Genomic DNA, 21,525 nt, shown 5'->3' on the forward strand with positions numbered 1-21,525 from the left:
TGTTTATTATATTTCTCCATTGTGTAATCACATAATTTTTTGTTTTGTTTTAATAAATTCTTGGCTCAAAATCTTCTAATTGTTTGGTTTACATATGAATTTTTAAGTTCATTTTTTGCAATACATTTAATTGTCTGGCCAATTTCAATAGTAGAAAAGCTATAATCATGGATTCCCTTCTTTCTATTGTATTTCTCTATTGCGTAATTTTATATATATATATATATATATATATATATGTTTATATTGTTTTATTTCAATACTTTTGAAGTTTTGAATCTTCTGATTTTTTTAAAAAAAATTTTTTTTGGCCTTTTGGAAGTTTTAACATCATAACTTTTGGGTTTTATTGTTTCTATTATCAGAAATTATCTAGAAGATTTCAATGAATATCCATGGATTATTCTTTTTGAGAGTAACCCATCTTTATCTTATATTTCTATTCCTAACTTTTTTTTTCCTATATTTTTTCTTTAATTGTCCCTATTTACATCTCTTTTGTTTTTCTTATTTTTACTTTCATAGCATATGTACATGTTGTGTATGTTCTTTGATTCCTTCTTTAATGATTTTTGTGTGAGTATGTGTCATCGTATCTGGGTACTTAGGCAAAATCTATAAAGACTAAATATGTTTTTTTTTTTTTGGTAATGAATCCTGTGTTTTTCATGACTTTAGTGAGTTATATTCTTAATGATCGAAATAGTTTTGTTTGATGTGGATTTTGTTCATATTGGTTTCAAAGTTTATTTCTTGGCTTATATTATAGATTGTAATATATTTATTCATCAAACTGTTTAGTTGAGTTTGTTTTCGAAATTGTTTTCAGTGTTGGACATTTTCTTGAAGCATGTTGGTATCATATATTAAAATACTGTTAAGTTGATAATAATAATAATAATAATAATAATAATATAGTTTAATAAATGTTTGAAACGTATAGCTGTTAACAAATGTTTTAGCTATATGATTTTATTTTACAAATTCAATTTTGGTGTTGTAGTAAAATAAACAAAGATTAAATTATATATTGTACTCAATACATTTTCCGTGCATCGCACAGGTTAGCGACTAGTATTATATATAATAAAAGTTGGGCTTAGACGCCGTGGTTGTGCCATGTGGCTTCACCAAATTGTAGAAATTTTAATAAATTTTTAGATTATAAGAATAGATATATACATATTTTTTGGATAAATATGACAAATTAAGTAATGAAAAAAACTAAATTGTAGAAATTTTAATAAATTTTTAGATTTTAAGAATAGATATATACATATTTTTTGGATAAATATGATAAATTAAGTAACGAAAGAAAGTAGTATTTGATTTACAACTATAACAGTTGTGTTTATCTAAAATGTTATCAACAAAACTTAAAATCAAAAGGATAGAATTACCTAAAGATAGAATTTAAATAAAAAAGAGAGATAAAAAAAAGAAAAGAAAAAAAAAATCGAATTTGCATTTTTTTTTTCCTACGTTGCTTCAAAAAAAAGTAAAAGGATTAAAAAAAAAAAGGTATTTGAAACCGCGGAGATAGTTTATTGTATGGCAACTGCGTTAAGTTTCCTGCATGCGCAAACATTTGACATTTGTTGTTTGTAGTAGTTGGAACTTGGAAAAACGTTATCACCATTCACGAGCTTCGGCAACCGTAAACTCCAATTTGAGATGAAAAAGCTGATAAACGTTCCAAACTTCTCTCTTTTTTTGATGATAAGTAAAAAAAAAAAAAAAGGGTAAAAGGAAAAAAAGATACAACTTGCATTTTTTTTTTTCCTTACGTTTTTTTTTTTCGATAAATTTGCATCTTATGTTATTTTTTTCCTAATAATAAAGTAAAAAAAAAAATTATTTGAGTTTCACCTAAACTACTTTTTTTTGTTCATATCATATTCTTCACAACCTAAAATTTCCACTATATATATACACAGTTTTTTGGTGTTTCATTATTTCTATTACATACTTTACAATTATTTGCTATATTCTTCATTTTTCCTCTCTATCCTACCTACAACCTTGCAGGTAATTTTTTTTCTTTTGTTAAATTGAATAGATTTTGTGTATTTTTTGCCTTTTTATTGTATATAATATGATTTTTATCAACAAGTTTTATAGATAGGCTAAAATTCTATGTTTGATCACACCTTTCAGTGTTTTTTTTAGAAGTCAATATAGCAAGCAATATATTCGTATTTTTTAATTTCTTATTACATGATTATTTGTTGTTGACATCAATATTTTATAATGGATTTAATTTGTTATGGCTTTTGTTTGGTGTTTTGTTCCATGTAATCTATATTCTTTAATTAAAAGCAAAATTTGTTGTTGTCAAACATGAAATTGGATACGAGAGAATTCATCTGTCCAAATTTCTATGTAAGTCTATCTTTACTTAACTCTATTTTTTTTTTTAAGTTTAAAATTTTGGATATTTTTTCATTAATGAATTAAGGTTTTGGCTTAATTTTGTTTTCAACCATTTCAATTATTGAATTCATTATTTTTTCATGTGTAATATTAATATCTATGTTTTTCTTATGATAAAAAATATAATATATGTGTTCTTAAAGGCTAAAACACAATACAATTACAAACATTACTTTAAGTTAGGGTGTTATATTTATTTATTAGTAAGTTAGAATGTTACATTAATTTAGAGTATTATATTTTTATTTATTATTAATTTAGAATGTTACATATGGATACATATGCTGGTTTAGGGTTGATATAGCTTATAACCATTTGAATGAAATCAAAACTAAAACAAATGATTTAAATATCAAAATAAGAAATAAAAGATAAATTTCTTTTAAGTGTACAAGTACAATTTATTTTTTAATCTTAAATTTTGAATTAATTATTTTTTCATTTTATTTGTTATTAAATTTAATTATATTATCAAAATATTTTTTACTAAGCCGTGCATCGCACGGGTATAATACTAGTGTTGAAAGGAAATCCAAGAGAAGTTATTTTCATGATATTAATACTTCAAGTGCCCCCCCCCCCCCCAAGTACTCCAAGCATCCAAGCACTATATAAAGTTCAAGTGCGTGGAAATAATACTTGGGGTGCGTTTGATTCGACTTCAAACCAATTTCGGAAATCAATTTCCGGAAAATTTTGCGTTTGGCTGTCACGGAAAACATTATTTTCCGAAAATTGATTTCCTGTTGACCGAAATTTGAAGCCTTGACCACGGAAATGAATTTCTGCCTTCATTTTCACTTCAATTCATTTCCGTGTCTTGCAAAACGCAGAGAGAGGGAGAGAAAAAACAGAAAACACAACACGAGAGCGAGAGAGAACGAGCGAGAGAAAGAACGATGAGCGAGAAAGAACGACGAGCGAGAGAGAACGAGGGAGAAAGACAGAGAGAAAGAAGACGCGCAAGGGAGAAAGACAGAGAGAAAGAGAGAGAAAGAACGACTCGATCGTCGCAGCACCGGGTCTGATCGCCGCAGCGCCGCGCCGATCGCCATCTTGCCTTTGACTTCGCCCATCGACTTCGCCATTCGACTTCGCCGTTCGACTTCGCCGTTCGACTTCGCCCGTTGACTTCGCCCTTCGACTTCGCCTTTGCGCCGATCGTGATTGCAGTCGCAGCATCGATTCGTCGTCCCCAATCGCGAACCCAGATTCGTCATCCCCGATCGCGATCGTCGCACCCCAAAACCAATCGTCCTCGACCCCAAAACCGATCGTCCTCCCTCTCTTCCTTCTTCTCTCTGTGACCGGATTATGATTTATAATTTTCCTGGGTTTTATTTGTGTTTTTGAATTGAGGGATGAAATATTTGTTTGGCAGGTGCGAAAATGTGTTTTCTGTGTGATTTTGATTTTTGTTGTTGTTGTGGTGGTGTGGTGGTGGTGTTTTGGTGGTTGTGGTTTTTGATTGCCGGTGTTTCCTGCCGTGGGATGAATTGCTGTGTAGGAAAATAGCATTTTCACCCATATAACCAAACACTAGAAAATATTTTTCACAATATTTTCTAAAATGCAACCAAACACTTAAAGTTATTTTCCTTTCCGGAAAATAAGTATTTTCCGGAAAATCATTTACATGAGACAAACACAGCCTTGGCCTCAAGCTCCATAGTTTGTCTTTTGAGATAATCATGAGACCACAATTAGGTCTCATGAGATAATTTCATAAGATACATTTTCTTTAAACTTTTCCAATTGCTTCCAACAATTGTTAGAGATATCTTGGGTTATATTTTAAGTTTTCATATAGTTGGAGTTTAGAATGGCATCAATGTCAATCTTGCAATCCCAATTAGAATAATTTTTGAGAGCCTTAAATGGGAAATATATCTCAAATTTAGAGTCTACACTAAAAATTAAGTGGAAATTTGAGAAGAAAAAAAAGTCATTTGGGAAAAAGATAATGATTAATTAATGCAACCATGAACAATGGTTGGTCTATAAGGAAGAGAGAAGAGGCAAAGAGAGAGGTTACTATTGAGAGTTGTGTGTGCGTGGTGATTTGTTGAGCATGTGATATTTTGTAAAACGCTCTCTTATTTGAAAAAGGTGACATTTTATGTTGACTTGCATTTTCTGTTGTATCAAATACTAGAAAATGCATAAAACTTTTTCCACTAAAACAAATTGGGTGTCCTCTCTCTCTCCCAAAAAAAAAAAAAGTGTTAATGCCCATAAAAAGAAGGGTGTTAATGTCTCAAAATTTATCAAAAGTTTAAAGAAAAAATTTTGTTCTAATTACATTAAAACCCCTATATTTTAGGGATGTTTCAAATTAAATTCTATAATTTCAAAAGTTTCAAATTAAATAATGATATTATAACTCTTACAATACAACTTATATATAGTTTTGTTAGTTTTATATTAAATTGAATCATGAACTTTGAAAATTGTATTAATTTAAACTTTGAAACTTTCCGGGCTTGACATACATTTTATAAGTTTGGGCTTAATTTGAAAATAATAAAACTATAAAATTTAATTTGTATTAATCTTAAACTTTAGGTGTTAATTTTAAAATTACTGAAATTATAAAATTTAGGTATTAATTAACTTAATTTGAAACCAACCTAAGGGTGTGTTTGTTTGGAGATGAAATAGGAAGAATGAAAAACTTTGAAGAGAAAATAAGAAGAAAAACTTTTTTAGAGTGTGTTTGACTGGGTGGGAAAGAAGGAAAATAAATAGTAGGGTCAAGAATTTTCTTTCCTGCCAACTAAAAAGTTTTCTCTCCAAAATAGAGAAAAAACTAAGTGAATTTCCAAAAATACCCTTGAAATTCACTTTCAAATATCCAATGTGTTAGCTTTTTATTTTTTCCTTTCATTTTTTCTTCCCTTGTTACTGACGTGTTAACTTTTTGTTTTACTAGATTTTTTTTTCTCTATTGCTGATGTGATGGATTTCATTTTTTATTATTTTTTTCTTCTTTTCTTTTATCTGAACTTAGCTTCTTTTCTTTTCTTCCTTTTAATTTCTTTGACTTTTTTTGGATGTGCAGCTTTCTTTTTCTTTTTCTTTTCTCTTTTTTCTCATATGTTTATTTTCTCATTAATTTTGATTGGTTTTTTTTTTTTTTTGAAAACATATTGTTATGCCTTTTTTTATATATATTTTTATTAGTGTTTATCTATATATAAATTTTTTTAAAAAGTATAATGTGTTATCTTTTATTTTATTTAATAAGAACATAATAATTAATTTATATAAATTTTATTTTTAATAAAATAAAAAAGTTTTACATTCATCCATTTTTTCACTATTTCAACTGAACACAAATAAAGGAAACTAAAATCTTTTATATTCTCCCATTCTTTTATCCTTTTTGCATTTTCTATCATCTTACTTTTCCATTTTTCTAACCAAACGGACTCTAAATATAAAAGATAAAATTTTCAAAAAAAAAAAAACTAAATTTTTGCCCTAAAAAAATTATGTTTTTTTTTTTCTTCCTTTTAAGAATAATCCCATTGTTTTTAACTTGTGCTCGTTGGTCATTTATGGTAGGTCACAGCTAAAAGTGTTAAACTCTAAAGACTTGGAAAAAAAAAAAAAAAACTGAAAGGGTTGTGGATTCTGAAAAAATTGGGTTTTTGGGAGAGAAGAGAATGATGGAAGATTTTGAGAAGAAGGTTTCGATAACAGAAAAAATGGAGTCTGACATTGACGAAGCCGCCTGCTCCTCCTCCTCCTCCACCACCTCTTCCTCCAAAACCGTCCATCTGCTTCGCAGTTTTCTTGCCATTCAAGAACGCAGAGCCCAAGCCTATTCCAAACTCAAAAGGTACTTTCTTCTCATCACCCACTTCGTTTATTTTCAATTATTAGTCTTTGTTTCATACATACATAGAGACCCATTTGGATTTTATCTCTGAATCATATTATGGAATGAAGAAACTTGTTTTGTTTTGTGTTCTTGTTAGTGGGTTTGCTGAGTATATGGTATCTGGAGGAGAATTAGCTTATCAACAACTTTGTAGCGAGATCACACAAGAGTTCAACGATTGCTCCAAACAAGTACGCCCCCCATATCATGATTCTTAGTAATATTATTTTGATAATTCGATAGTTACAATAGGGGACGGGCTATTTGAACTTTGTACGTCTCTGTTGGAAACATCAGAAAGTACCAGTTGAGCTACAAGCTCTTTGGTGTATAATCTTATTAAAAAAATGAAATATAAAAATTGTTGCATTTCTAAGTTAAACTAGTGCAGGTCCTTGAAATGGAGTCGCTATTTATGAATCCTGATTACAGCCGAATTGATCTAGCTCAGTTGCTAAAAGCCGTTCAAACGCAGGAAAAGCAGAAGTTGCAACTGGTATGGATTTGTAGTTCATATTTATTAATTAGCAATGCCCTTTTCAATAATTAACTTAATAATTTTTTCTGGGAAATTGGTTTAAATTGATTTGTGCGATTTTACTCTTTTCTGCTGCACACTTTTTGTCCGTGTGAAGTGCAAACCTATAACACGATTCTTCCTTTTGTTTTAGTATTCGATTTGTAGAAATTAAACAAAATGCAGCTGGATGGGAGTTATACACTTTTATCCAAATTCAAATGCCTATCTATAAGCTTCTGCTGAGTTTTTAAATTTTAAGTTCAACATTTTATATGAATTACCTTTTTGGATGTGGGGTGGTGCCTTCAATATTTCCTTAATGTTTACTTTGTTAAATGTGTACATCTGCTTTTGCTTGATGGACCTTTGTTACAGTCTGTAGTAGTTAGGGATGCACTCATCTTTTAAGGAAAAGATTTCTATTGTGGTTTAACCTCTATGAATGTTATCTTTGGTGTGATGGCAAGTGCCTCCCCCCGAAAGGGCATTTCTGTGATTTGGTAAAAAGGTATTAGGGTGGTTTCATACTTTAATGGTCTGTTTGGATTGAGAAAGAGGGAGGAGGAGTAGAGTAGAGTAGAATTGGCCAAAAATTAGCCTATTTTCAACTGACTCTACTCTACTGCCCTCCACTCTCTCTCTCTCTCTCCCCCCTCAATCCAAAAGGGCCCTAATTCAACTTTGTAAGTCTCTTTCTGACCCTCTCCTCATCAATTTTGCTGCAGATTTTATGTTTTTGTTATTGTAAATTTCAGTCACATAATCTTTAGCTTTGGTAGTTGTTCTCTATTTTTCTCCTCGATTTTTTATAATATAAGCTTATTGTATAGTTGATTCTTAGATTAATTAATAGAGCCTCCTATCAATGTGAAAAATTCAAACCATACCTAATTAGCATATATGCATATATCATTAGTTCTTTTTTTTTGCTAAGGTCTTAGGCAACAGACTTTGCACAGTCATGGAAGATATAATTTCAGCTTCACATAATGCTTTTGTGAGGAACCGGCAGATTCTTGGCCCTATACTTATTGCTAATGAATGCCTTGATAGTAAATTGAAAACTGGGTTGCCAGGACTACTTTGTAAATTAGACGTTGAGAAGGCCTTTGATCATGTATAGTAGGGATTTCTTATGCGGTTAATAGAAAAGGGTGGGTTCTCTACTAAATGGCGGTAGTGGATATTCTTTTGTATATCTACAGTTCGTTTCTCTATTCTGATAAATGGCTCTCCTTGTGGGTTTTTTGAGAGTTCCAGGGGGTTGAGACAAGGTGACCCATTGTCACCTTTGCTGTTTGTACTGTTTAGGGAAGCCCTTGGGAGAATGTTGGATAAAGTTGTCCATGATGGTCACATGTCAGGCTTTGGTGTGGGTCGTGAAGAGGGAAGATCATTGGTGGTGTCTCATCTTCTCTTTGCGGATGACACTTTGATTTTTTGTGGTGCTGATCTGGATCAGGTTTTGCTTCTCCGTATGATCCTCATTTGGTTTGAGGCGGTCTCTGGTCTAAAGATAAATTTGGGTAAGTCAGAGTTGGTTCCTGTTGGTATGGTGGATAATTTGGACTTATTGCTGATTGTCCTTGGCTGTAAACAAGGTACTCTTCCAATGAAGTATTTGGGTCTTCCTTTGGGAGCTAAATTCAAAGATAAGGCAATATGGAACCCAATTTTGGAGAAGAGGGAACGGAGATTAGTAGGATGGAAATGTTTGTACTTATCCAAGGGAGGTAGAGTCACTTTAATTAAAAGTACTCTATCTAATTTACCCACTTATTTTCTATCTCTATTTCCTATTCCTGCAGCTGTGGCTAACCGAATTGAGAAACTTCAGAGAAATTTTTTATGGGGTGGCATTAGAGATGAACCAAAATTCCATTTGGTTAAATGGGCTACTGTTTGCAATCCCATTGCTTCGGGTGGCTTGGGGATAAGGAAGGTAAGACTTTTTAATGAAGTTTTGCTTGGGAAGTGGCTATGGGGATTTGGGATGGAGAGGGTTGCTGTTTGGAGGCAAGTGATAGAGGTGAAATATGGCAATGAATGGGGTGGTTGGTGTACTAGGCTTGTTAATGGTCCATATGGTGTTGGCTTGTGGAAATATATTAGTCGGGGATGGCCTTCTTTTTCTCGCCACATTCTATATGATATTGGGGATGGGTCTAGGGTGAAATTTTGGCAAGACCATTGGTGTGGAGAGACTTCTCTTGCAGTCAGCTATCCTGAATTGTGTAGAGTTTGTTGAGATAAGGAGGTTACTGTGGCTGAGCTTATGAAGCTTGATAATGGAGTCCTTTTTTGGGATGTAAGTTTCTTTAGGGGTGTGCATGCTCGCGAATTAGAGGCACTAGCTGGTTTCATGGATACCATTTATGGTGCTTCAGTGAAAGGGTTTGGTGAGGATAAGATGTGCTAGAAACTTGATAGAGAGAAGGGCTTCCTAGTTAAAGACTATTATAGTCTCTTAGTGGGCTCTAATGACTATTGCTTTCCTTGGAAAAGTATTTGGACACAGAAGATTCCTTCTCGAGTAGCTTTCTTTGTTTGGACTGCTACTTTGGGGAAGTGCTTAATGATTGACAATTTACGAAAAATGAAGGTTGGGATATTGGATTGGTGCTACATGTGCAAGTGTAATGGTGAATCGGTTGATCATCTTTTTCTTCATTGTCCAATTGCAATGGATATGTGGGCTATGGTGTTCGGATTGTTTGGAGTGAGTTGGGTTATGTCGCAATCTGTAGTAGGGCTTTTAGCATGTTGGCAAGGTAGATTTGGTTGTCATCGAAATGGGTATATATGGTTGATTGTTTCCCATTGCTTATTGTGGTGTCTTTGGAGAGAGAAATAGTAGGTGCTTTGAAGATAAGGAGAGATCAATATCAGACTTGAAGTTATTTTTCTTTAGAACTTTAATGGATTGGTTGGCTGTATTGCGGAACCAATCATTTTTATCTTTTCTTGATTTCCTAGATTCTTGTAATTTTTGTTCTTGATTGTTTGACCCCTTGTACACTCCCTGTGTACTAGGGTGCTCCCCTTTTTGATATCAATAAACTTATTACTTATCAAAAAAAAATATTTAGAGCCAAGAGCCTTGTAACTTCATGGGATTTCCAATGGAGATGTTCAGGGTTCAAAACATCAAATACTCCCTCATTAAACACACACACACACACACACAATCGGCGCCTCACTTCAATCAGGTGAGTGCCTTTTGGCGCCTCAGCCTTGAGTGATACAAGGGCTTGAGGACTTATAGTCACATTTCGCCTTTAATTATGTTGGAAAAGATAGAGTTCAAAGCATAGGTTGAAGACAGATTTTCAAATGATCTTTGATGCCAAATGGTTCTTTATAAGTACAATATCATCTTCTCTACTCATCATCAGGTACAAATGTGATCCGGCTTTGGCATTGTTAATGGAAGGATATTAGTTTTCCATTAAGAAAAAAAATAATGTTTTGGTGTAGGATTACTATGTGATTTTGTGAAGCAAAGAAAATGCCACATGGAGAGAAGTTGAAGATCCCTGAAAATAGGACTCTGTTCTTATTTTGTGTATGCTTTCCTTAAAAGATAAAACGGAGGCTAATTATAATGAAATCTCTGTTTATTATTAGAATGCAGATTCAGAGATCAAATTAAGCAAGGAATGGTTCAGTTACTCCCTTTGGACTACCATATTAAGACCTTGAATATTCTGATTACCTTTTCTTTTACTCTCTCCAGTAATGGCTTAGATTTTATGAAGAAACTGGAAAGAATGGCTGGGTTTAGAAGGTAGTCCATGTGTGACTATAGGCCAGACCATTGTGAAAAATTTTGATCCCTAAATCCTTAAAATTTTACACCCTTTACCCTCTTCACAATTTGAATACAGAACAATTTTTGCAATTATCTGAAGAATACATTCCCTGCTTTAACCCTGTAAATGTCTTAAGCATTCTCTTTCAAAATTTAATTTTTTCTCTTAAAATATTTTTGGAAGCTTATAGAAAAAGGAAAAGAATGGTCAACACCCAAAGTGTTTGGAGAAGCTGTAGGATAAACAAATGGAGTGGAATGGGCCAACATTGACATCATTTATCATTTATGCCCTGACATGAATCACTTGGTTAATGATAATTTATCATTATTTTATATGATTAATATTGCCTAAAAATGTTCCTAACCTAGGAGATCCTTGGACTAGAAAACAACTAAACTAAAAAATATATTACTGAAGCAATAGAAACTAAAACAAAAGTGGAATTCAAAATAATTTTAAAGGAAAAGGATAAGATCAAGCATATCCAGAAATGAACGTAACGAAAAAGAGCCCAATGCTAACATCCAATCATACAAATTTTGGAAGAAAAAAAAGGCTTAAATTCGGGGATAGTTTTTTTTTTTTGAGAAAACGGGGATAGTTAATTTCACCAATACTCAAAACTTCAAACATTATGTTCCTGCCAAATGCACCAAATCAACCAATGCGGAATGGCTTTCCAAATAGCTATATTCCAATGATGCCCAAACCAACCTTGCCAAGAAGCTAGCAACTCCACAACATGCTTTGGCATAACCCAAGAAACTCCAATCAACCCAAACACCATAGACCACAACTTTCTAGCGATAGGAGAGTGGAGTAAAGGTCCACACTCTCCCCATTGCATTTATACAACACCAGTCTATCACATGTAAGCTTCTCTTCTACAGATATAAATTACCTAAAGTTGCAGTTCATGTAAAGAAAGCCACTTTGGGAGGTACCTTCGACCTCCAAATGCTTGTCCAGGGAAAAGATGTATCAGAAGTACAAATCAACGAACGAGAGTATCTGTCTACCTCAAACCCCATCTTCTAGCTAGCTTCCAACCTCTCTAACCCCTCTCACATGCATAGAATAGATTAAATTTGTAAAAACCCCCCAAAGGCCTCAACTCCCAGTTCTACATAGCTCTAACAAAATTCTGATCCCATTGTAGGGTACCATTGCAGAACTTACGGGGGGTGTAATAAAACTTACTACTTACCAACAAGAGTAAATAAACACTTTGAATGTGCCAACTAGTGTTGGTGAAAGTCTCAAGCGCACTTAAGTGCACAAGCCTCTTGGAGCCAGGGTGCAAAGTGCAACTATGCGCATGATTGAAGTAAAGCACAGATTTTCAAATATAATATATAATAATCTCTAATAAAAAGATACATAGCATATAATAAGGAAAAAAAAAAAAGTTAATAACCTCAAAATGGTAATATATTTTGCTAATTAGCTAAATTGGATGGTGCAGTTGCACACTTTGTAAGTTTAAATTTTACGTAAGTTATTTCACTTTTTTTAAAAATTTTCATATAGTAAAATTGAAAACAATAAAATAATAATCCAATAATAGAAAGTTTAAACATAATATTTTGGATAATTCTCTTGTGCTTTATAAAAATACATGAGTATATGGTTAATGGTTCAATGAAAATAAATCCAAAAGGCAAAGACCAAAAACCACAAGAATAGTAAATTATCATTGTTCATGTCTATCGATATGTAAAGAAAAAAATGTTTGCGTAATGGAGCACCTTGAGAACAATGTTTATGTATCCAATTTCCATGTCATTTCCATCAAGATCAAGGAGTTGATTTTAGTGATTCATTTTTTTTTTAGCAAAAAATAAAAAGCAATCCTAAGCGTGTCTTTTACTTCTTCAAAAAGTGCTAGAAAGCCATGTCTAAGGCGTGTTCATTAAATGAGCTTTTTCCTTCTTCAGAAAGAACTAGAAAAGGGCGCCTGAGGTGTGCTTCATTAAATGAGCTAAGCGCTCAGACCTTGAGGCTTTGAACTTTGAGAGCACTTTTAATTGTCCTATCCCCTAAACTCGATCATGTTTACAAATACTCTCTCTATATAGTCTCTATCTTCAAACTCCTCATTTTGGATTAAGCATTAACACCACCACCCCCCCCCCCCCCCCCCCCCCCCCCCCCCCCCCACAACACACACACACACACACACAATAAGATACGCCATAGAAGCCTCTCTATTGCAACTGATCCCAAATAACTATGGAAATGTCGCCTTTAAGGAACTATCGCCACACCACTTGTCATACCAAAATTTCACTCTGGACCCATCTCCCATCTCATGCTTAACAAAACATGAAACCGATTGATGTGTTTTTGTTTTGCTTTTGTCCTGTGTTAGTCTGGGAGGACCAAACTTGTACAAGAGTGAACTGGTATTGTCACTAGTAAAATGCTGGACCCTTACTGAGCAATGAAAGTGAAGTTTTTCTCTGCACTTTGATGGTAACCATGGTTTGCTACTGATAGATGAACATACTTAATGGGATAGTGAGTGTTCATTTGGGGATTGATCACCCATAATTTTAGTTTGGCAAAACTAGACCCTTATAGGTTTTCATTTGTCTAAGTTAAGGTTTAAGGCCTACTTGTTCCGTTTTGCAAGTATTTATGTGGTAAAATTCTCAACTGGATGTGGAGAAAGCATTTGATCATGTAAATTGGGACTTTCTCATGTATATGGTACAGTGATGTGGGTTCTCTGAGCAAGGGAGGAAGTGGATTTTGTTTTGCATTTCCATGGTGAAATTTTCCATTCTGATCAATGGTAGCTCTAAAGATTTCTTTGGGAGTTCTAGGGGACTACATCAAGGTGATCCACTATCTCCGCTTTTATTTGTTATTGTGATGGAAGCTTTAAGTCGGCTATTAGATGGGGCTGTTCTGGCTGGTCATATCTCTGGATTCACAGTGGGTCCCAGATCTCATACCCCCTTAATGGTGACTTATCTCCTTTTTGCAGACAATACCCTAATTTTCTGTGATGCTTTACCTACTCAGATTGGCAAATTGAGAGACATTTTAGCGTCATTTGAGGCTGTGTCAGGGTTGCATATTAATCTGGCTAAATCCGAATTGGTTCCGGTTGGTGATGTGTTAAATATGGGAGAGCTGGTGGCCATTTTAGGGTGTAGGCAGTCCTCACTGCCAATGACTTATTTAGGACTTCTGTTGGGAGCTAGATTTAAGGATAGGGCAATTTGGAACCCTACTCTTGAAAAAATGGAGAGAAGATTAGCAAGCTGGAAGCGTTTGTATCTATCAAAAGGTGGTAAGGTTACTCTACCTAAAAGCACTCTCTCAACTTTGCCTACTTATTACATATCTCTCTTTCCTATTCCGGTGGATGTTGCAAATTGCATTGAGAAATTCCAGTGGGATTTTTTATGGGGTGGTATTGATGAGCCCCACAATTTCAATCTGGTTAATTGGGCCCAGGTGTGTAGTCCCTTGAAGTCTAGTGGATTGGGTTTGTGAAATTTGAAAAAATTTAACCAAGTTCTGCTTGGTAAATGGTTGTGGAGGTACGACATAGAGACAAGCCACCTTTGGCGGTGGGTTATTGAGATCAAGTATGGGAATATTTGGGGTGGGTGGTGTACAAAAGAAGTAACAACTACTTATGGTGTTAGTCTGTGGAGAGCTATAAGACAAGGCTAGCTAGCTTTCTCTAAATCCATCATCTTCAAAGTTGGCAATGGTAGTAGAATTAAACTTTGGCATCACTTGTGGTATGGGGGTTGTACTCTTCGGGAGGCATTTCCAAAACTTTATAGCTTTAGCTGTAACAAGGATTCCTATCTTGCAGATGTTATCTCTTTTCCTAATCAGCGACTACTTTGGGATCTTCGATTCTATAGAGAGCCCCAAGATTGGGAGATGGAACACTTTGATATTTTTTGGAATCTTATACACTCTATGACCTTTACTGGTGATGGGCAAGACAAACTTTGCTGGAAGTCGACAAAGAATAAGGGCTTTAAGGTTAGTGAGTTCTATTTATCCCTCTTCTCAACCCCCTGACAACTTTTTCCCGTGGAAACCTGTGTGGCGCTCAAACATCCCTCTTAGAGTTGCTTTCTTTTCTTGGACTGCCGCCTTAGACAAGATTTTTACCCTTGATAGATTGTGGAATAAGGGTGTAACTGTCATGGATTGGTGTTATATGTGTAAAAGGAATGGGGAGTCGGTAAACCATCTTCTTCTTCATTGTCCCATTGCTTTCGAGCTATGGACTATGGTTTGGAGCCTTTTTGGTGTGGTTTGGGTGATGCCTCTAAGTGTTGCAAATCTATTTGCTTCTTGGCAGGGTCCATTTGGTAGACAGCGCAATATAGACCTATGGCGGGCTGTTCCACATTGTGTGTTATGGTGTCTTTGGCGGGAAAGGAACAGTAGATGCTTTAAGGGGACGGAAGGGTCGATTCATGAGATTAAATCTCTCCTCCTCCACTCTTTATTTGATTGGTGTTCTGTTTTCAATTCTTTTTCTTGCTTTATTTTTTTTTGTTATGCTTGTAATTTCCGTTCTTGATGTAATCCTTTCCATGTACACTCCCAGTGAGCTTTTGATTTATGAAATATCATTATTTATCGAAAAAAAAAAAAAAAAAAATCTCAACTTTTAAGTTTTTGGAGATGTTGAGCTTTCAGTTATGAAGTTGATGTTGTTTTTAATATCCCTGTTTAATTAGTTGAAGGCTTTTAATAATCTATTTTCTCTGTAGTTTTTGGATCTCTTAAATTTTTGGTCCCAATTTTTTGCAATTATCTTCTATACTTTCCATTTACTAGGGTTTGCCTATAATTTTAGCTTATCAAAAAAAGAAGAAAAAGAGGCAAAGATGCCATTTTTTTCTGTCACCACAGTTTATATGTGATGCAATCATGGATGATGGGATTGCCATTGATTACTACACATCTCTCCATCTTTCTAAGAAGCACAAACACGTATAAGCTTCATATGTGTTGTTGGCATGTATATATCTGCTCTAAAAAATTTAACTACCACAAAAAGGAAAAAATCAATTAGAGGCAAAGATGCCATTTTGTATCTCTCCACAAATTATAATTGATGCAGTCATGGATGATGGGCTTTCCATTGCTTATTACAGATCTCTCTATCTTTCTAAGAAGCATGGACACAGATAGGCCGCATACATGTCTGTGGCTTGTGTGTGTACTATTTTGGACATGGCAGGACACAGTCGCAACACAGAGACCATAAAATTGAAAGAAAAAATTGATTTTGATCACCTAGTGCAATCTCAACCTTTGATCAAGCTCATGGATCAGATTGGCTTTTCCTTTTCACCCTCAATCCATGATCTGCTCTCTCTCTCTCTAGATCACCCTCATCAATTTCATGTCCTAGTTTTGAAGAATTGCTCTGTCCCAGTTCTGTGTCAGTGCTTCTTGGTTTTTTGTCATTTTTCTTTTTTGAGGGGGGTAGTTTTACTGCAATTCTCAATTTTTGCAGTTGCAATTTTATTACAGGGCCCCCCTATGCATCCTCTGGTAGAGGCAAGGCTTATATGTGTTTAAAGGTTGTGTCACAAGTAATGTAGCTTTGGAATTATTCTATTTTATTTGATTCAATGGTTTAGCTTTTGGTGATTTTATTTTTTAGTCTCCCAAATTCCCCTAAAAATAGCTTCCTCGCAATTCTTTCTTAACATTTATATTGCCATTTTTTTCCCTTTAATTTCTAATTATAGTTCTTTTGAATTTTGATAAGTATGATTTTATACACACCCAAAGAAAAAATAAAAAGAGTACAGTTTAATTAAGAAAATAGAGGAATGATCTCAAACATACTGGATGTATGGAAGGAGAGCCTCTGTATCTATCAGGTAGCTTGTGCTTCTGCATTTTCTCTTTTTAACTTGCAGAAAGAAAGAGAAATGCGTTCACTACCTATATCACATGTATATTATTGAAATGATGATATTCACAAAGCATATTAATCAAATTGTTGCATTCAAGTATGATTGTTTTATAGATGTTTCTCTATATTCCACTACTTTTATCATAGATAATTAATATAAATATAATAGCATTTATGTATGTATCTTTTGTTCCGAATGTAGCTTTGATATATTGAGGTCTGACTGTAGTCATCCCTTATTTTGTTCGTTGTAACTCAACATTTAATATTGCTTGCTTCTGTGTTTGCTGATAACTACAGAACTCTTTTTGTAGACAGCTACAATTCAGGTGTTAAAGAAAGCTGGTCGTCCCTCAGAACGTCTAGTGAGCCATGAGAACTGCAGGTATAAGACGGCAATGGAGCATGAGTGTGTCCACGTCCATGAGATAACTGAAGATGCCGGAACTGAAGAGGCAGAGGCAAATGCTGAGTACGAGAATGCTCTCAAGGAGGCCATTAGGGGTGTGCAGAATACAGTGACAGCTATAAATGAACATTTAGAAGAAGTCAGATATGAAATTGCAGCCCTCGAAGCTGAGTGACTCTAACATCTTTGTTTAGCAATTTGCTTGTTAAGAAGCAGATCTATGTCTGTAAGCTTAAAGGATGGAGGAAAAACAAAAAGACTGAATAGCTAATGTAAATCTTTGTGCCAACTTTAAATCATTATCTTTGCTTGGTCACTGAAATGTAGGTAGATCAACTCATTTGCCATTACCTCTTCTGTTTTTGGGTGGCGTGATGGGAATGATCTCTGGTGGCAATTAATACAGGGACTTCCAAGGCTCTAGATTTATTGTGCATGTTGGTCCCAGTCCACCGATGGGCCTTATCCTTTATGGTTCATAGAAACATTATTATTTTTAGCTAGGTTCCTTTTGCTTCTTTGTTTTTTTCCTTAATAAGGTCAAATGAGGTTGATTAGTCATGGTTATCCTACTTAGGTGTAACCATAATAACTATCTGCAATTGAGATAACAATACGTAAGGGGCCTAGACGGTAAGGGGTCACAAGTGTTCCCCCAGGTGGGTGGAACTATAGCTTGACTTACTAGTCTTTAGGTCAAGTGGTTTCAAGCGGTGGGAGGCAATAGTCCTTGATCCAAATTATCATCAAATATTGCTTCTGAAAGTTTAAACTCATGATTTATCTCATACCAGAACTCTAAATCAGTAATCACTGCACCATGATTTTGGGTGGTTTAGCACTATAAAGCTTCTCTAGCTCTGCATTGAAGAAAAGGCTTTAAACTTTTAATTGATGCAAAAGAGCTTTAGCAGAAATTTCAAGTTTTCCTTTGGCAAACTTTGAAAAAGGATTTTAGAGGGGGAAATTACACTTAACTATTCTAAAATATACCTCAAATTACACTTTGCATCCTAATTTTTTTTTTTTTTTTTATAATTGCACCCTAAATTTTTTGAATGCACATTCTGTACCTTAAACTATGACTTTTATTACACTTTGCACTCCGACATTAAGTTTGCTGTTAACTTGGATGGAAAAGTATGACATCTTGTGAAATGACCCAATTGCTCCTCATCCCAATCCATTAAAAATAAAAATGAAATTACATTTTACCACCTTAAGCCCTAAACTATACTCTTTATTACACTTTGCATCCTAAAACTTTATATTTCTATCTAAGTTAACGGCAAACTTAACGTTGGGGTACAAAGTGTAACAAGAGTTAGTGCCTGTTTGTTTCAGCTTTTAGGGGCTGAAACGCATGTTTTGAATAAAGATGGACATAAATGCTCGTTTGGTTCAGCATAAACGCAACTTTTGGGTAAAAGTTGTGTTTTGAGCCAAGGCATAAAACGCGCAAGCCAATTATGGAGCTTTGGAGGTCCATAAACAAAAAGTCCATGCACGTTCTGAAGCTATCCGTTGGACTCTTCCGGTAATTACCAAATTACCCTTGATTAAATCATCAGTTCTAACGCTGTCCCTCATTCCTCTCATCTCATCTCTCTGCTCTGCCCTCTCAATAACAAATTTCCAAATCCAAACACAAAAAAATCAATAACAAATTCCCAAATCAGCTAAGGAAAAAAAAAAAAAAAAAAATCAATCCCTTGCATGGGTGTTATAAACGATGTGCTAAGAGAAAAGGGGGAAAAATGGAGGAAGAAGGACTGAAGGAGAGATCTGTGAGTCTGTGGAACATTCTGGGAAAAACAAAGAGCAGAAAAGAGTAAAGGAAAAAAAGAGGAAAGAAGGAAAAAAAGAAGAAGAAAAGAGTAAGGGTATATTTTTAGTAAAGGGAGAAAAGGGAGAAAGGATTAAAAAAAAAAAAAAAAAAAAAAGAATAGGAAGAAGGAGAGTTGGAATGTTCTGGAGTTTGGAGGAAGTGGTAGGTTACAAAAGAGGAAAGAAGTAAAAAAAGAAAAGTGTAAAGGTATGTGTGTGGAGGAGAAAAAAAAGGGGAAAAAAAGGAAAAAAAGAGGAAATGGTATCACAATATTTTCACAATACTTTTACAATAAATTTTAAGTGGTTGGTTATTATTAGCTAATATTGGTGAGAAAAAAATAATTTTTTTAGAAAGAGAAAAAAATTAATTTTAATATTACGTTCAAATTAAAATCAGTATCAATTTTTATTACAATATTTTCACAATAAATCTTAAGTGATAGGTTATTATTAGCTAATATTGGTGAAAAAAAATAATTTTTTTAGAAAGAGAAAAAAATAATTTTAATAGCACGTTAAAATTAAAATCAGTATCAATTTTTATTACAATATTTTTACAATATTTTCACAATAAATTTTAAGTGGTAGGTTATTATTAGCTAATATTGGTGAGAAAAAAATAATTTTTTTAGAAAGAGAAAAATTGATTTAAGTATGATGAAGTAGTTGATTTAAGTATGAACCAAACTCACATAAAAAAAAAAAAAAAAAGTATGAAATAAACTCCCTTATATATACATTGCCATTTTTGGTAATTTATCCTTTAAACTGCCACTTTTATAAGTGTTAGCCAGACACTCAGTTTTTTCAAAAAGCACTTTTTAACATCTTTTACCAAATACTCAGTTTTTTGAAAATGCACTTTTTGAAAACTCCACTTTTTCATTATGCATTTTTATAAAAAGCTGAACCAAACTCACCCTTAAAGTTTATGATGCAAAACGTACATTGAAAAAGTTTAGGGTACAAAGTATGTTGAGGTCTAAAATGTAATAAGGAGCCAAACCCATAGAAGTGAGAAAGGCCCAGCCTGTAGCAATGAAAAAGGGAGAAGGTTTGGCTTAAGATGAAAGCGGGGAGCCCGACCTATGGGAAGAAGAAGATAAGCCTTGGGCCTGAGGCTTGGCCCAACAATGTGAAGAAGTCATGATGCCCAATGAAGTCCAATAAGGAAAGGAAGAAAAAAGGAACATGAGGGGGCTGAGAAGGAGTAGGATCTGGGCCTAGGCTGCGCGGGGATCCACCAATCTTAGAGAGTGGATCCTCGATGAGAGCTGGAAGATGCTAAACAGGATGTGGACAGCTCAGGGGATGACATGCTCATTTTAAAGAAGCACGAAAGATGAAGGTTCTGTCAACATCAGTTTCCTGGGACCTTAAAGGTAGTGACAAAGACATATGATGGTTTTGGGACCAATGCCTGTTGAAGGAACCTAGGGACCTCAGGCAAGGTAGAAAAGGTGAAACAAGAGAAAAGGTAGTTAGGAGCCTTTTTAACTACTCCATTTGCAAGAAGTAATCTATCCCATTTTTAGGAAAGGAACAGATTAAGAGAAGTTAACATTAAAGCCTCAGAACTTTGAGGTGTCCCTTTTAAGGCCTAGGAAGAAGAATGAGGAGTTTTGACCTCAGAGAAGAATTTGGATTTACTTAGAAAGGATCTCTTGTAAGAGGAAAGTCAGTAGGTGGGCTTTCATCTTTTAGTTCTCAGGAGAGTGAAATAAGAGAAAAAAGGAGAAAGGACCAGCCACCAATGCCTTAGATAGAATAGTAGTTCTGGTACCCAGAGCACCTAAAGAATGGACTATTGATTTGAAGAATCTTCAAGCAACACTATAAAAGGGGTGAACCCAAGCTAAGGAAGGACATTCAAACACAAGCACTCAAGATAAAACAATACTAGAAAAGGGCATTAAGCTTCTACTTGAGATATAGTGGGAAGAGGGAGGCATTGTAAGAGGTCTTAAGGCAAACGCTTGAGGAGTCACTTGGATTCAAAGGGATTCAAACTTCACAAGTCTTGAAAACCTAAGTGGAGCTATTCAAGTTTGTGATTTTTGAACTTTATTGAGCCTTGTGGAACATCTCAGCAGAGCAGGACCTAATATACTTGAACACTCAATATAATAAAATATAATACCACTCTATTTGGAGGATCTTTGTCACTCTATTTGCTTTGCATTTTTTTCGCTATTCCTTAATTATTCACTCAACCAATATATATATATATATATATGTATATGTATGTATGTATGTTTGTGTCGTGGGATTCATGTCGTATGTATAGGTTGGTTTGTACAACAACCTAATAAGGTCGCGGTGAGCCAAGCCCAGTCCAACCAACAATCAACCACATATCCTTGGAACCCAGTATCCCCTATCATTATTGGGCATTGGAACCATCCAAAAAAGGAACCCACAAAGTATAATCTAAGATATGGTTTAGGGTAGTAAAGGGTATTTTTTTCCGAATTTTAGAGAATTTTTGAATAGCTTTAAGTTGGTTTTTGAAAAAGCTGGATTTTTAATAAATCCCTAAAACCCTTTTAAGATTTTTATCCCTTAGAAAAAATATTAATGTTGGAAAAATCTTTTTTTCATTTCTTTTTTCGTCTAAAATATAAATTCACATATTCACGCCATCATTGTCATCATTAAATAAACAATATGCCACTAACTGAATGATTGAGATTTAAGTAAGGAAACAAGTACCAC

General features: G+C 34.2%; 1 protein-coding gene across 1 annotated transcript; it reads left to right on the top strand.

Moving 5' to 3' along the window:
- The first annotated feature begins 6,027 nt into the window (after window positions 1-6,027).
- On the top strand, window positions 6,028-17,403 carry LOC115983326. Its single transcript, XM_031105972.1, has 4 exons — window positions 6,028-6,277; window positions 6,417-6,510; window positions 6,711-6,815; window positions 16,886-17,403. Exons 1-4 carry the CDS (start codon window positions 6,102-6,104, stop codon window positions 17,153-17,155), a joined length of 645 nt encoding a protein of 214 aa, XP_030961832.1. The 5' UTR covers window positions 6,028-6,101; the 3' UTR covers window positions 17,156-17,403.
- Window positions 17,404-21,525: the final 4,122 nt, after the last annotated feature.

This window comes from Quercus lobata, chromosome 4 (assembly GCF_001633185.2).
Source record: "Quercus lobata isolate SW786 chromosome 4, ValleyOak3.0 Primary Assembly, whole genome shotgun sequence".
NCBI lineage: Eukaryota > Viridiplantae > Streptophyta > Magnoliopsida > Fagales > Fagaceae > Quercus > Quercus lobata.